The sequence below is a fragment of the Siphateles boraxobius genome, unplaced genomic scaffold, assembly GCF_051911475.1.
Source record: "Siphateles boraxobius isolate OS27281-9 unplaced genomic scaffold, OSU_SipBor_1 25, whole genome shotgun sequence".
Classification (NCBI taxonomy): domain Eukaryota; kingdom Metazoa; phylum Chordata; class Actinopteri; order Cypriniformes; family Leuciscidae; genus Siphateles; species Siphateles boraxobius.
The window spans coordinates 28,446,946-28,459,100 of record NW_027508866.1 but is presented as its reverse complement, the minus strand read 5'-3'; the positions used below and the strand labels follow the sequence as shown (position 1 = coordinate 28,459,100).

Here is a 12,155-nt window from a genome sequence, read left to right as displayed (position 1 = left end):
ATATTCAAGAACTCAAGGAGAGCTTAGACAGCCCAGACATTTATCCATCAGAAACTTCCAACATACGGACCTGGGGTTTGCGGCATGAACTATGTGACGAAAAGTGGCAAAAATCAAGACCACATCTTTTACAAGCCATGTTAACAAGCGGAAGGACACCTCAACAAGCTTGCCAACAGTGTCATGTGGAAGAGGCTGTTATTCGATGCAGAGACTGCCTCCCCAAAGAACTGTATTGCAGCAACTGTGATGTGTCAGTGCATCACCAGTATGTTCTACACAACAGGGAGTCATTTGTGGGAGGCTTTTACAAAGCCATGTCACCGAAATGCATCGTTACAAAAGACAGCAGTGGTGAACATGTAGTTAGTGAGCAAGGTATGTGACCGCTATATGGATTGGATTACATTTCAAGTAATTTATCAAGTAATTTAATACATCAATTAATATTGATGTCTGTTTTTCCAGATTGTCTCCTACCGATCGCTTTGCCCAAAAAGATTTGGTGTTGTGGTGCTGAGGATGTTTCGGTGAATGCTGGTCGTGCCATTATCTTCATAAATATTAATGGTGCTTACCTTTGTTTAACTTACAATATAGAATGTGTAAAGCAAGTACAAAGGCTTTGTATAGTTGAATGTATGGTTGTGATGAATATCTCTGTTTGAGCCAACAGGTCGCTATGATCTCTCTCTTCCTTTGGTAACCTGTAAGTCTTGCCTAAAATCGTGGACACCTGAGGTCAAAGACCTTATATTAAATGGGTACTGGCCTGGAACCATTGAGTTTCAAACGGTTTACACTGTCGACCTGTTTAATACCTTTGAAGACTTTAAAGTCACGGCACCTGGCCTATCCAGACAGGCCTTTGTGAGAATGCTGCTGAGCCGCTCAATGCGTTCTGGCAGAGTAAGTCAGATTTAAACAAAATTTAATAATGTAGAGGATAAGTGGGTGAGGGGGGTTATAGCCATTGACATAAAGGTTTGTTTTATAAATAAGAAAGTTGTGGCTAGATGTACAAGGAAAGGAAATGTTGTGGAATCATGATTAGGAGAAGTCAGGTTGTACTGTACTGCAACTCTCACCATAACTAGTCTATTTTATGTTTACTAGGTTGGTACAATATCAGTGGACTGTTTTCAGCGCAGTTTTCTGGAATGGACGTACTGTAGACATGAGATTGAAACACTTCTTGGAGATGACCATTTCTCCTGTCCAGCTTGCAGTCAGGATATGGTGGCAGTGTCTCTTGATGGGAACAGGAAAATGTACAGGTTTAATCGCAACGGGTAAGTTAACTTAAAGTAATTTATCTTTTAAAAGACAAAACCTAAACCTGTCAGAGTCCATTCAGTGTTTTTTGTATTTTTGTAGGATAAATGAAAATCCATATTTTGATGGAACCTTCTTTGCCAAAAATGAAGAGGTTGCAGAGTTTTTGCAAACTATTAGAGACAAAATCAAAACTGTAAGTTATGGAAAAATATAATCAATTAATGCTTCAGTCATAAGAGACAATTTTATCATGTACAACCTACAGGTCCTCTATGATGATCTATGATGATGATGATGATTTAACAACAATATTAATTGTTTGTGAAAATATTCCCTTAGTCACCAGGCCGACCCATTTGTGGAAACTCACACTTTAAAGCTGGCAGTGAGTCTAACAAGAAGTCTCAATCCAAACTTGATGAAGAGGGTGTGATGATTTCAGTCTGTAGACACTGCATTCTTTTGAATGGTAGGTTCAGCACTCTGATGAACCCAAGCTAACCAAGACTTTCTTGTCTTTGATTACTAGAATTTTTAACTAAATGTTTTGTAACAGGACTACAGATGTACCGTGGAGAAGTGTTTGCATACCCTCTTTATCTTCAAAAAGAGCTTGGCAAGACACGAAAGATTGAGTTTGTCTGCACTGATGTAATGTGCAAATATTACCCATACTTAAAAAGAGTGTGTGAGGCCTTTCCTGATCTAGAGTATCTTTTGCAAATGCGACCATTCTTATCGGTTATGCATGCAAAAGGTCATTCAACCAAATGTGAGGTAATTGTATTGATTATATATTTATTTTTAATTCTAAATACATGATTATTATATGAGTAATTTTGATACAGTGCTGCAATGATTATGCATAACAGGTGGAGTGGGGTGGCCGCAACCAAGAGGGAGCTGGTGAGTTTACCTTTAGAGCAGTGGTCTCAAACCTGTTCCATTGAGGGCCTAGTGTATGCAGGTTTTCTATTTTACTTTGTACCAGACTAAGTAAGTCACTAATTGGTTAGGATCTTAATTGGTCACTAATTGAAAGGAAAAAAACAAGCATACACTAGGCCCTCTGTGGAACTGGTTTGAGACCCCTGCTTTACAGTATCTACTGATAAACCTGTCATTGGATTATTCTCATAGACAGGTTAAATGTCCATATCATAATTTAAGTTACACTTTTAAAGGAAATCGCTAACATTTACAATGGTATATAATGTTTTTGGGCCCCTCTTAGTATTGTTGTTGTGTCATTATCACTTCACGCTTGTATGTTGAATGTTGCATTGTTTCTGCTGGACTTTGGAGTTCCTGGCAAACTCAGAGAAGCTATAGTCAGGCTCGAACTGCTGACTCTCTGCAACTTTGACCTCTATGCCACTCGTACCCATATGGATCTGTTCCTTAACATTTTTTATATTTCCTACTAATGCAGGTTTGACTGTTGGGGAGGAAGTGGAAGCAGTCAATTCATTTATGTCCCGTGCTGCATTGACAACAAAATATATGACCAAATCTGGTGAGTTGTTGGGTTTAATTAACGTCTTGTTAAATATGTGCAATATTTCAAATGGACATGTTCATTTATTTTTTCTCAGCACGCACAGATATGATCACTATCCATGTTCGTGGATGGAACCTAAGGAAAAAGTTAAATCTTCACAATTATCTTGTTCAAAGATATGTTAAGGTACATTGGGTATTATGTTTTTGTTTATTAATTCTAATTTAGATTAACCTTTGCATTCAGTGTTGGGTAAAGTTCTTGAAAAGTTCATTTTAGTTAATTTTCTGAGTTAACAAGTTTTGGAAAGTCCCTAATTTAGACGAAATATTCGGGTAAATGGAGTTCATATCTTAACAGTGTCCTATAAAACAAATACAAAGAGTAATGAAAATATCAATCATGGTCACCGGTAAGATATGAACTCCATATACCTGGATCTTGTCCTATATAATTTTGTCTTAAAGGTCACATATTGTCAAAATCGACATTTTATGGCTTTTATTATCATAATGAAGGTCTAGGTGCTATGTATTTACCTTTCCAAGTGTCTACACTGTCGACTGTCAGACAAACGCACACTGCCTATATTTAGAATAGATTTAGAAGCTGTGCCTGAAAACGAGCCGTTTTGAATTACTGCATTTTGAGATGTCACAAATGCCTAAGCTCCTCCTTCAGTCACTGCACACACACTACAGCTTGTGCGTCTATCAAATCAGCAAATCAGAAGAAAGGCATTAATCATTAATTAGGCAGACCTAAATCGACCTGTTTTTAGCAGAGCTAATGAGAAAATTTATTTAAAAAGTTACAATAAATGGTAAATGAACTGCATTTATATAGCGCTTTCACAGACCCAATGGCCACCAAAGCGCTTTACATTTGCCTCACATTCACCCATTCACTAACTCATTCATACACCGACGGGCGACGGCAGCCATGCAAGGCGCCATCCAGCTCGTCGGGAGCAGCTGGGGTTAGGTGTCATTCTCATGGACACCTCGACATTTGGTCAGGTGGAACCGGGGATTGAACCACCAACCTTCTGGTTTGTAGACAACCTACATGAACCACTGAGCCACTGCCGCAATATGAGACCATTTATTTGGGACTTCCCAAAACTTGTGAACTTAACAAAGCCCCTTTCACACAGATATTCCGGAAAATACACGGATAAAGCGACCTGGGATTTGACCCGGGTTCGTTTGATTTTGCTTCATTCACACTGCCAGTGATTTGCCGGAATCAGAGAGCGCGTTCACACACAACCCGTGTATGTTCCAGAAAGACACGTGACATCGATGTGACATGTAATGTCTCAGCAACGTGTATAGTTTGCTTATGAGCTGCGATTTCTCTCTGGAGAAACCACGCTTGTGCATTTTTTTCTCTGATTCCATCATAAACTAGCGCATTACGTACCGTTTCACTAGCCTGCTTTCACTTCACTTCAGCGTCATCATTACGACACGGCATTGGTTACGGCTTTTGTTCACACAGCGCTCGTTCCGGGTCTGAACACGGCAATGTTACTAGGTCCCCAACCCGGCATCGATCCCGGCATCAGTCCCGGGTCGTGTTTGCGTTCACACAGAAGGCACTCTGGCACTTTGGCGGGTTCAAAGCGCTGTGTGAAAGGGGCTCAACTGAAATTAACTAAAATGAACTTTTCAAGAACTTGACCCAACACTGTTTGCAAGTATAACTTCATGTACGTTACAGACATTACAGAGAACAGCTGAGGTGGCAGGGGAGATTGAGATGACCAAATCCCACCTGAACAAATCAAGTGAAGATCTTCAGCAGTGGGTCACAGATGTTCAATTGTGGGCAGCATCAAGTGTGTTACTAAATCTAAAGAAATCATGTCATGTGTGCAAGGTTGTAGGAATGAGTTTGATATTGAGGGGGACTCATTTCATTCAACAATCGTTGTTTTTATTGGGTGGGACAACATTAACTGCCACTAGGGATCCTGTCCCCCCTTCCCCACCCGCTCCTACACCCTTCCATTTGTGAAATGTGAATGTATAACTTTTTGAATATTATGTTTGTACGTTTATCGTTTTGTTTGCAAACAGCTCCGAGTACCATCAGTTCACAAGATCCACAGGGCCTGCAGCGTCAAATGGAAGGCTTGGTCCTTAAAATCCACCAAAAGAAAATGGAGTTGTACAGAGAGACAGGTTCGTGATTGAGTTTTTTTTTATTCATTTTGTTGGATCCTACACATTCTTGTGAAAGTAATCTATGAATCTGAATGGAAATGTCATAATGTGTGTATTTTATTAAAATTATATTTTTCTGAAATCTGTGCTCATGTGTTACCTCCTTGTAGACAGCAACAAAGACAGGCGACGCAAGCGATCTGCCATTGCTAAAGAGAAGAGCAAACTAGAAGAGGCCATAATATCATACAATGCTCTGGTCTCAAATGCAGAGGCTGTGGATCCAGCAGACACCCTTTTAGCACAAGACTTTTCAATTTGGCCTTGGGAAACAGGTAGAGATTGGAACAGGAAATATTATTATCAACACAGTATTTAAGTTGTCTTTGTCTTCACTTACCACAATAGTGCACAATTAGATTTCATGTAGTTTAGTTTTATGTTACATTTATTTATAAAGAGAGAATCAGACTGAGAGTCCTTGGTCTCTTTTACAGCTGAGCCTTGTGGACAGAATATGTAAAGTAATATCACAAGAAATATTATTAAGAATAACAAGTACAGCACATTCTACATGAAATGGTTAAAGTGTAACTCTCGCCAAAATTTAACCTATGGTGTTTTTTTTTTTTGTGTTCGATTCAACCTTTTCATTAATAGCATAATTTGGATGTAAAAAGCTAACATTTACGATTCATTGTATTCTCATTGTTCTGTCAAATGGCAGTGTGAATTGAAGTGATAGGGGCATTGCTATTATGGCATGAAAATTTATATTCCTAAAACCCTAAAAATGCTCAACATACTTTTCAAAGTATAACCAGGGGCTCTAGACATGAACTCGAACATTGAGAACATTGTGTTCAAAAAGTTTACAAAAATGCAAGGTTTTGTAAAAATTATTTTTGTAAACATGAAAAAACATGAAAATACTTCATGAGTAAACATGAAAAAGCTCCTAAAGCTTAGTTCCATATAAATGCATGGGTAATTTGTTGTTTTGTCATTAGTGAAAAACAATATTGACCATGTAGTTCCTAATATATAGTCTGTTCATTCGCATTCGGTGATCGACACTTTTGGACTGTCAACATAAGAGGCGGCTGGAAAGACAAACAGCTACGTTGAGTTGTTCAAAACATTTCTTTTTAGTAAACTCTGTGTACACAATGAACTCAAAGCTTTAGTTTCTGTGTAGAGCCCCTGGTGATACTTAGAGAAAAGTTTAATGTTATGTTGAGCCTTTTTAGTGTTTTAGGAATAGCAGTTTTGATTCCATCATAGCAATGCCCCTATCACTTCAATTCAAACGGGCATTTGACTGAACAATGAGACTGCAATAAAGCTTAAACGTGGCTTTTACATCCTAATTATGCTATTAATGAAACAGTTGACTCGAATACATTTAAAAAAATATCATAGGTTAAATTTTGGCAAGAGTTTATGCTCTGTGGCATGGATTTAAAATGCCCTACAGGAACCAAAGCATCAATCTTGAGTTCTCTCTGTAAATCATTCCTAGTGTGAGGGGCATGGTAGACAATAGTTTTTCTTAACTCGTTTTATTTGCTTTTTTGATTATTGAGAATATAGTGATCCTAGTTTTTTTTATTTTATTTTTATTAAAATGTGCTGACAAAGTTTGTAACAGAACTAGTTCAACACAACCAAAAACAATTACATATCAACCTGGAGATAATTAAACAAATTCACAAAATTACTTCAAATGCTTTTTAAAGTGATACATCACTTTTGTCACATAAGCATATAAAATGCTAAATGGCTTGGGACAAATGACTTGTAGTGCATCTGTATACCACTATTACCGTATTTTACGGACTATTAGTCTCAGTTTTTTTACTCGTCTGGCTGGTCTATTCTATATTGGCACTAGTTTGTAAATATCAATGAACATATGTAAACATCTAAGTTGTAAGTAGACAAGGATAAAATAATAACCATGCCTTTGGTGACCAGTAAAGTGTTTATTGAAATGGGCCTTGAAATATAAGTGCGACTTATGCTCCGGTGCGACTTATGGTTCGGAAAATACGGTATGTAGTTTTATATCACATTGCAAGGCCTTTTACTGTCGGTCAATCTTTTTTGTGTTTTTTGCTATTACCAGTATTTATGTTTACAGAATCCACTGTGCCCTTGAGACAAAAGAAGATTGTGTTTGACAAGATAATGCTGCTGTCTCGTTTAAAAGAAGAAAAGACTATTCTCATTAAAGAGATGAAACAACACTGGCAGTTCCTGGCTGGTGTCTCCAAGACATTAGGTGATGATATAAAGTTGGTCAGAGGTGACTTGAAAGAAGGGAGTAAGTATTCATTATTGTTTCTAAGATACTGTATAATTTGATAGGGTTGTGGAGTAAACACTAACAGGTCTTTCTTTTTCATTCCATTTTGTCTATATATATGCGCATATAATTACTTAAGTAAGATATATTAATGCAGACACATTAACCTAGTAAAGATCATTATGAAAGAAATATGGACATTGTATGTTTCTGTAAAAAGCTGCAGTAGGATACATTTGCCCCTAACCAATCTTAAAACTTTTTAAGTCTGTCCTACTAACATGTCTGTGGAGGCATACGAGGGACTGTGCTGCATTATGTTGGTAAGATTGAGTGACGTACAACATCAAATGAGTGAAGTGAAGTCAAAATATAGGTGGGTGCTTATCTGTGGTTTAAATTTGTAATTGTGCATAGGTGTTTTGTATTGTATGCACATGGACTTGCAGGTAAGTATATGTACCAGTACATGTATATTGCATGTTCGGTCCCTGTCCTGTACTGTACCTTGTAAAATAGCTTAATCTTTCTTTGTAGACATACTTTTGGTATTGCATTGTGTGAAAGTTACAAAGTAAAATATTTTGTAACTAAAATGATGGTGTCATTTTATGAGCTCAACAGGATTGAGAAAGTGAGGATGCAAGATATTGATCATTTCAATTAACCTGTGTTCACTTTATCACAGGCAGATTGTGGTGGATCCAAGTGTTCTCTCAATTGATGAGGAAGATGGAGAAGCAGTTTGTGAGGAATTTCCTTATCTCCATGATGACTGTGATTCATCCGATGAAGACTGAGTGAGGATAAATAATGTACTAGATCACTAACCATAAAACTCTGCAAGCTTCTCCTAATGCTCAGGTACTTTCCTACTAGCTCCTGGCTGACAGAAGTTGTGATTAACAATACTCGGCAGTCAGTACTTTTTTTTATTTTCTAAGGAGTCTATTAGAGCTTCTGCCTGTTCATTGTATATCCCATTTGCACTACATTCAACTTGGACAATTACGCCCAGTGTTAATTTACTTCTAAGGTAGTTGCCTTGCCACTTTATTCACCAACTTCTTCTACCTCTCTGTTTGATTGTGCTGCAATAATTGTACATATACCTACACCTTTACTGTGTTGCCCTCTCATCCTGTATCTTATCTGTATTTCTTACTTTTTCTATACCTCCGTACAATTAATATGTAACTTTGTTTAATTTCATGTGTAACTACTTTGTCATCTTGCACCTTTTGCTTTATCTTTGCCAGGTCGCCATTTCTGTTGAGAATGTGCTCTCTAAAAGCTCACCTGGTTAAATAAAGGTTAAATAAATAAAAAGAAGTAGGGGTGTAACGGTTTGAGATGTTCACAGTATGATAACCGTTAGAGAAAGATCAGCAGTACCAACTATAAGCACAGCAGAGGTTGGTAATTACTTGAGTAAAAGTACTTTTCTGAGTAACTCTGACTTCACAAGTTTTGGGAAGTCCCTACTTAAGACCAAAATGATCATGAAAAGGGAGTTCATAACTTACCAAAAACCATGATTGATATTTTCTTTACTTTTTCTATTTGTTTCATAGGTCACTGTTAAAATATCAACTGCCTTTACATGATCATTTTGATCTTAAATAGGGACTTACCAAAACTTGTGAACTCAGAGTTACTCAGAAAAGTACTTTACTCAAATAATTACCCACCTCTGAAGCGCAGTACTTGTACATTCGAAATGTAGGTTACAATTTACTTTTAAAGTTTTTGTCTGACCAAATTGAAACTAAAAATCTACCGGTAATCTCCTCTCCCTATTTACTTCCAAAACTCAATTTTACTTGTTCTAGCCAGCGATAGTATGATCTAGAAGAATTTTTTCCCAGATTTTTCTTTTCTATGCTACGCATTTGCCTGACTTCCTGTAATTGTTACAAAAGTCCAAACCATCCAAAAAGTGTTTTCACACTGCAAACAAACCTAACCATGGTTCAGTTTGGTCCAAGACCACCTATTTTGATTGGAGCAAAATGTAGTATTTTGATCTGGACCGTGGTCCGAGGCACCTTTCACACCTGAAATATTGTTTCGGAACAAAATGAAAAATGAGGAAGTTCCGACCAAATGAGGTGTGTGAAAACGTTTGTTGGTTTTTTTTGGTTGGTTGCCTGAAGTTTATATGATTGTGTAAATGTAATTGACTCTCTCAAGAGAACTGATATTTACAATGGGAATGTTAATTCTTTATCCAATTCAGGAATGCACCTGATATTAAATTAATACAATATCTTGAATGACAAATGCCACGGTATGATAACAGCTTTCCTTTTAATAACACTTATTAAGCATTTGGGCAGTGAAGACACCAGTTGTTTGAATTTAGCAAGCATAATTTTTTTCCATTCATCTATGATGTCCTCAGCTACACAACTGTACGGGCCTTAATTGCCTTACTGTGCGTTTCAGAATGAGCCACACATTCTCAATTGGAGACAGGTCACGATTGCGGGCAGGCCATGCTAGCACCTGCACACTCTGCTCTGTTATACAACATTGCGCTTGTGAGCAGCCGTGGCCTGTGGATCTTAACATGCCAGGGAGGGTTCATGTTATGCTTGGGACTGGTGCAAAATGAACTGTGCCCAACGCAACAAACCCAGTGTGCGATACCATTCGGATTCGTTCCAGTCTCGAGCATAACGTGAATCCACCCCACCAAATTAAGATCCACCGGCCGCGGCTGCTTGTGAGACATCTGTGAGGGCACCTATAATGCAGAAATAAATGTACACATTTTGGAGCAACAAAAACTGCCATTCAGACATCTTTTCCAGGGGCGTCCTTGCATTTCCCAGCATGACAATGACAAACCAGTCTGCTTGGATTAAAAACTCAAGGACATGTAGAATTGAATGGGGGAAAAGTGTTCTTGCTAAACCGAACCAACTGGCATTTTTACTTCCCAAAAGCTTATTAAATGTTATTAAAAGAATAGGTGATGTTACATAAAACATTGGTAAACAGTACAAATATTTTGACTGTGTTGCAGTCATCAGATTTAATATTAGTGTATATTTTCTAAAATAAATGAAATACTCAAACATGTACTTTGTAATTAGTTAATAATGGCAGAGTGGATAAGACACATGCCTTTGGTGTGAGAGACCCGGGTATATAACCATATCTTTTATAGGTGAAACATTATACCTGTTAACTTGGACAGCTATTAGAACAAGGCTTACATTACATAATATACATGTTCTTATTATTGCAGTCCTAACTATAGTATAAAAAATTCTATGTCAATTATATTATTGAAATATGGACACTCAGTCATTTGTATATAAAGCTGTGTATGCTGAATGGTACTACAGTATTTTCACTTCCGTTACATAAACAGTATCCCCTAATGTACTTACAGTAAGTTAAATAGGATAGTGAATAAGACATTAAAACAGTTGCTGCATTTTCTCATATGATTTCTTACCCTCTTTTGAAACAGTGGGACCAAATGGAAGGACAGTTGGGAGCCTTTGTCCTGCCTTTGCCGCTGAAACAGTTATGGCAGCTATAGCAGATGTGAAAACTACAAAACTACAGTGAGATGTTGGAGTCCATGTGATAGGATGTTTGTGCAGAAAATAACTCAAATAGCTATTTACAATGGCAAGAAGCTGCTATGTTTAGAGTTGTATGTGTAATCAGTGTAAATAAAACAAAGAATATCATTCATTTGTTCATTTCCATTTTTTAATGAGCGTAATATGGTTCATTATACTGGACATTTACTCTGTATAGCCATTAATAAATATATCTTTGTGCATAAGTGTTGAGGTCATAATATAAGTATCAAAAGAGCAAAGGCCTGTATACTGTATTATGCTCTATTGGACAATATTTTAACTTAAGTCAAATCTAAATGTCTAACAAAAGGTCAGATTTAGAAGCATAATTATGTGTACTTTTTAATTTATTTGTAGAATCAAATCACCTGGGCTTTTCAATGATGTAATTGGTCAAACACATATTTTTTTAAATTGCAGTCTAGATTTTGAGTTATATAATACAGTTTTTAAATGGGTTTACTTTAGTCATGTAATTATTTCGGACAATCTGTATCTGCACAACATTCTAGTAGTGACAAAAGTGACAGAAGAAATTCGCAGTGGTTGTAGACACAGCTGGGGACGCTGTTTGTCGGAGGGCTGTCTGGACTATTGTAATCAACAAACGAAGAAGAGTAAGTGCACACACACTGATAACTCATTGACACACACGTTAGTTGGATCCAATGACAGTAAAGGTTGGATCAGGGATGCATGTGTGCTCTGCAAATTCATGTCCTAAATACTGTATATTAGCTGATCAAATATGTATGAAAAATGACTTAAATTGTATCATGGAATATACAGGTTTGACTAGTCATGTCGTCCCATGATAAATAATAGGCCTAATCATATTTTTAGGATATATTTGGATACAATTATATCCTAAAGTTGCAGAACGTAATCAAACGTTGAATATAGGTCGCATGAATTGATCTAAAAGAATAGCCAATTCAAAATCTCACATCTAACATGAAATGAAACATATTCTTTATTATCACTTTAAAAACCGTTAATTAACAGTTTTTCTCCAAATTGACTAATACAGTTTTGGGTTTAAATCCAAGCTGTTGAATGAAAATGCAAGTTGTTAGTCTAAAATTGAATGCTATTTGCTACACGTACGTCAAGGGGGAAATTGCCGTATTCTTCTAATTCTCTAATTGCCGAGAGAGAGACTGACTGATGAGTACACTAGTAACAAGATGGGCGTGGCTTTTAAAAGTGCCTTTGTGTGTGTCTGTGGTGCTTTGAAGCTGCCAAATTTGAGGGACCTAAAGAAGAAAAGAGAGAGAGAAAAACCCCAGAAT

The 12,155-nt window shown here is 37.1% G+C and overlaps 1 protein-coding gene across 1 annotated transcript; it reads left to right on the top strand.

The window, feature by feature from the left end:
* On the top strand, positions 1–10,968 carry LOC143749579 (uncharacterized). Its single transcript, XM_077242023.1, has 16 exons — positions 1–378; positions 469–570; positions 677–909; positions 1,117–1,292; positions 1,378–1,471; positions 1,618–1,747; positions 1,835–2,055; positions 2,151–2,184; positions 2,711–2,794; positions 2,874–2,965; positions 4,505–4,622; positions 4,864–4,968; positions 5,121–5,285; positions 7,094–7,276; positions 7,947–8,058; positions 10,743–10,968. The coding sequence occupies exons 1-16, from the start codon at positions 138–140 to the stop codon at positions 10,792–10,794; spliced, it is 2,142 nt and encodes a 713-aa protein (XP_077098138.1). The 5' UTR covers positions 1–137; the 3' UTR covers positions 10,795–10,968.
* Positions 10,969–12,155: the final 1,187 nt, after the last annotated feature.

Excerpts from the sequence above, each read along its gene's own strand:
- LOC143749579 (XM_077242023.1), top strand. The coding sequence starts at position 138 with ATGTTAACAAGCGGAAGGACACCTCAACAAGCTTGCCAACAGTGTCAT. Across the intron at positions 379-468 it reads ACATGTAGTTAGTGAGCAAG|ATTGTCTCCTACCGATCGCT; the intron begins GTATGTGACCGC and ends CTGTTTTTCCAG. Across the intron at positions 2,185-2,710 it reads CCGCAACCAAGAGGGAGCTG|GTTTGACTGTTGGGGAGGAA; the intron begins GTGAGTTTACCT and ends CTACTAATGCAG.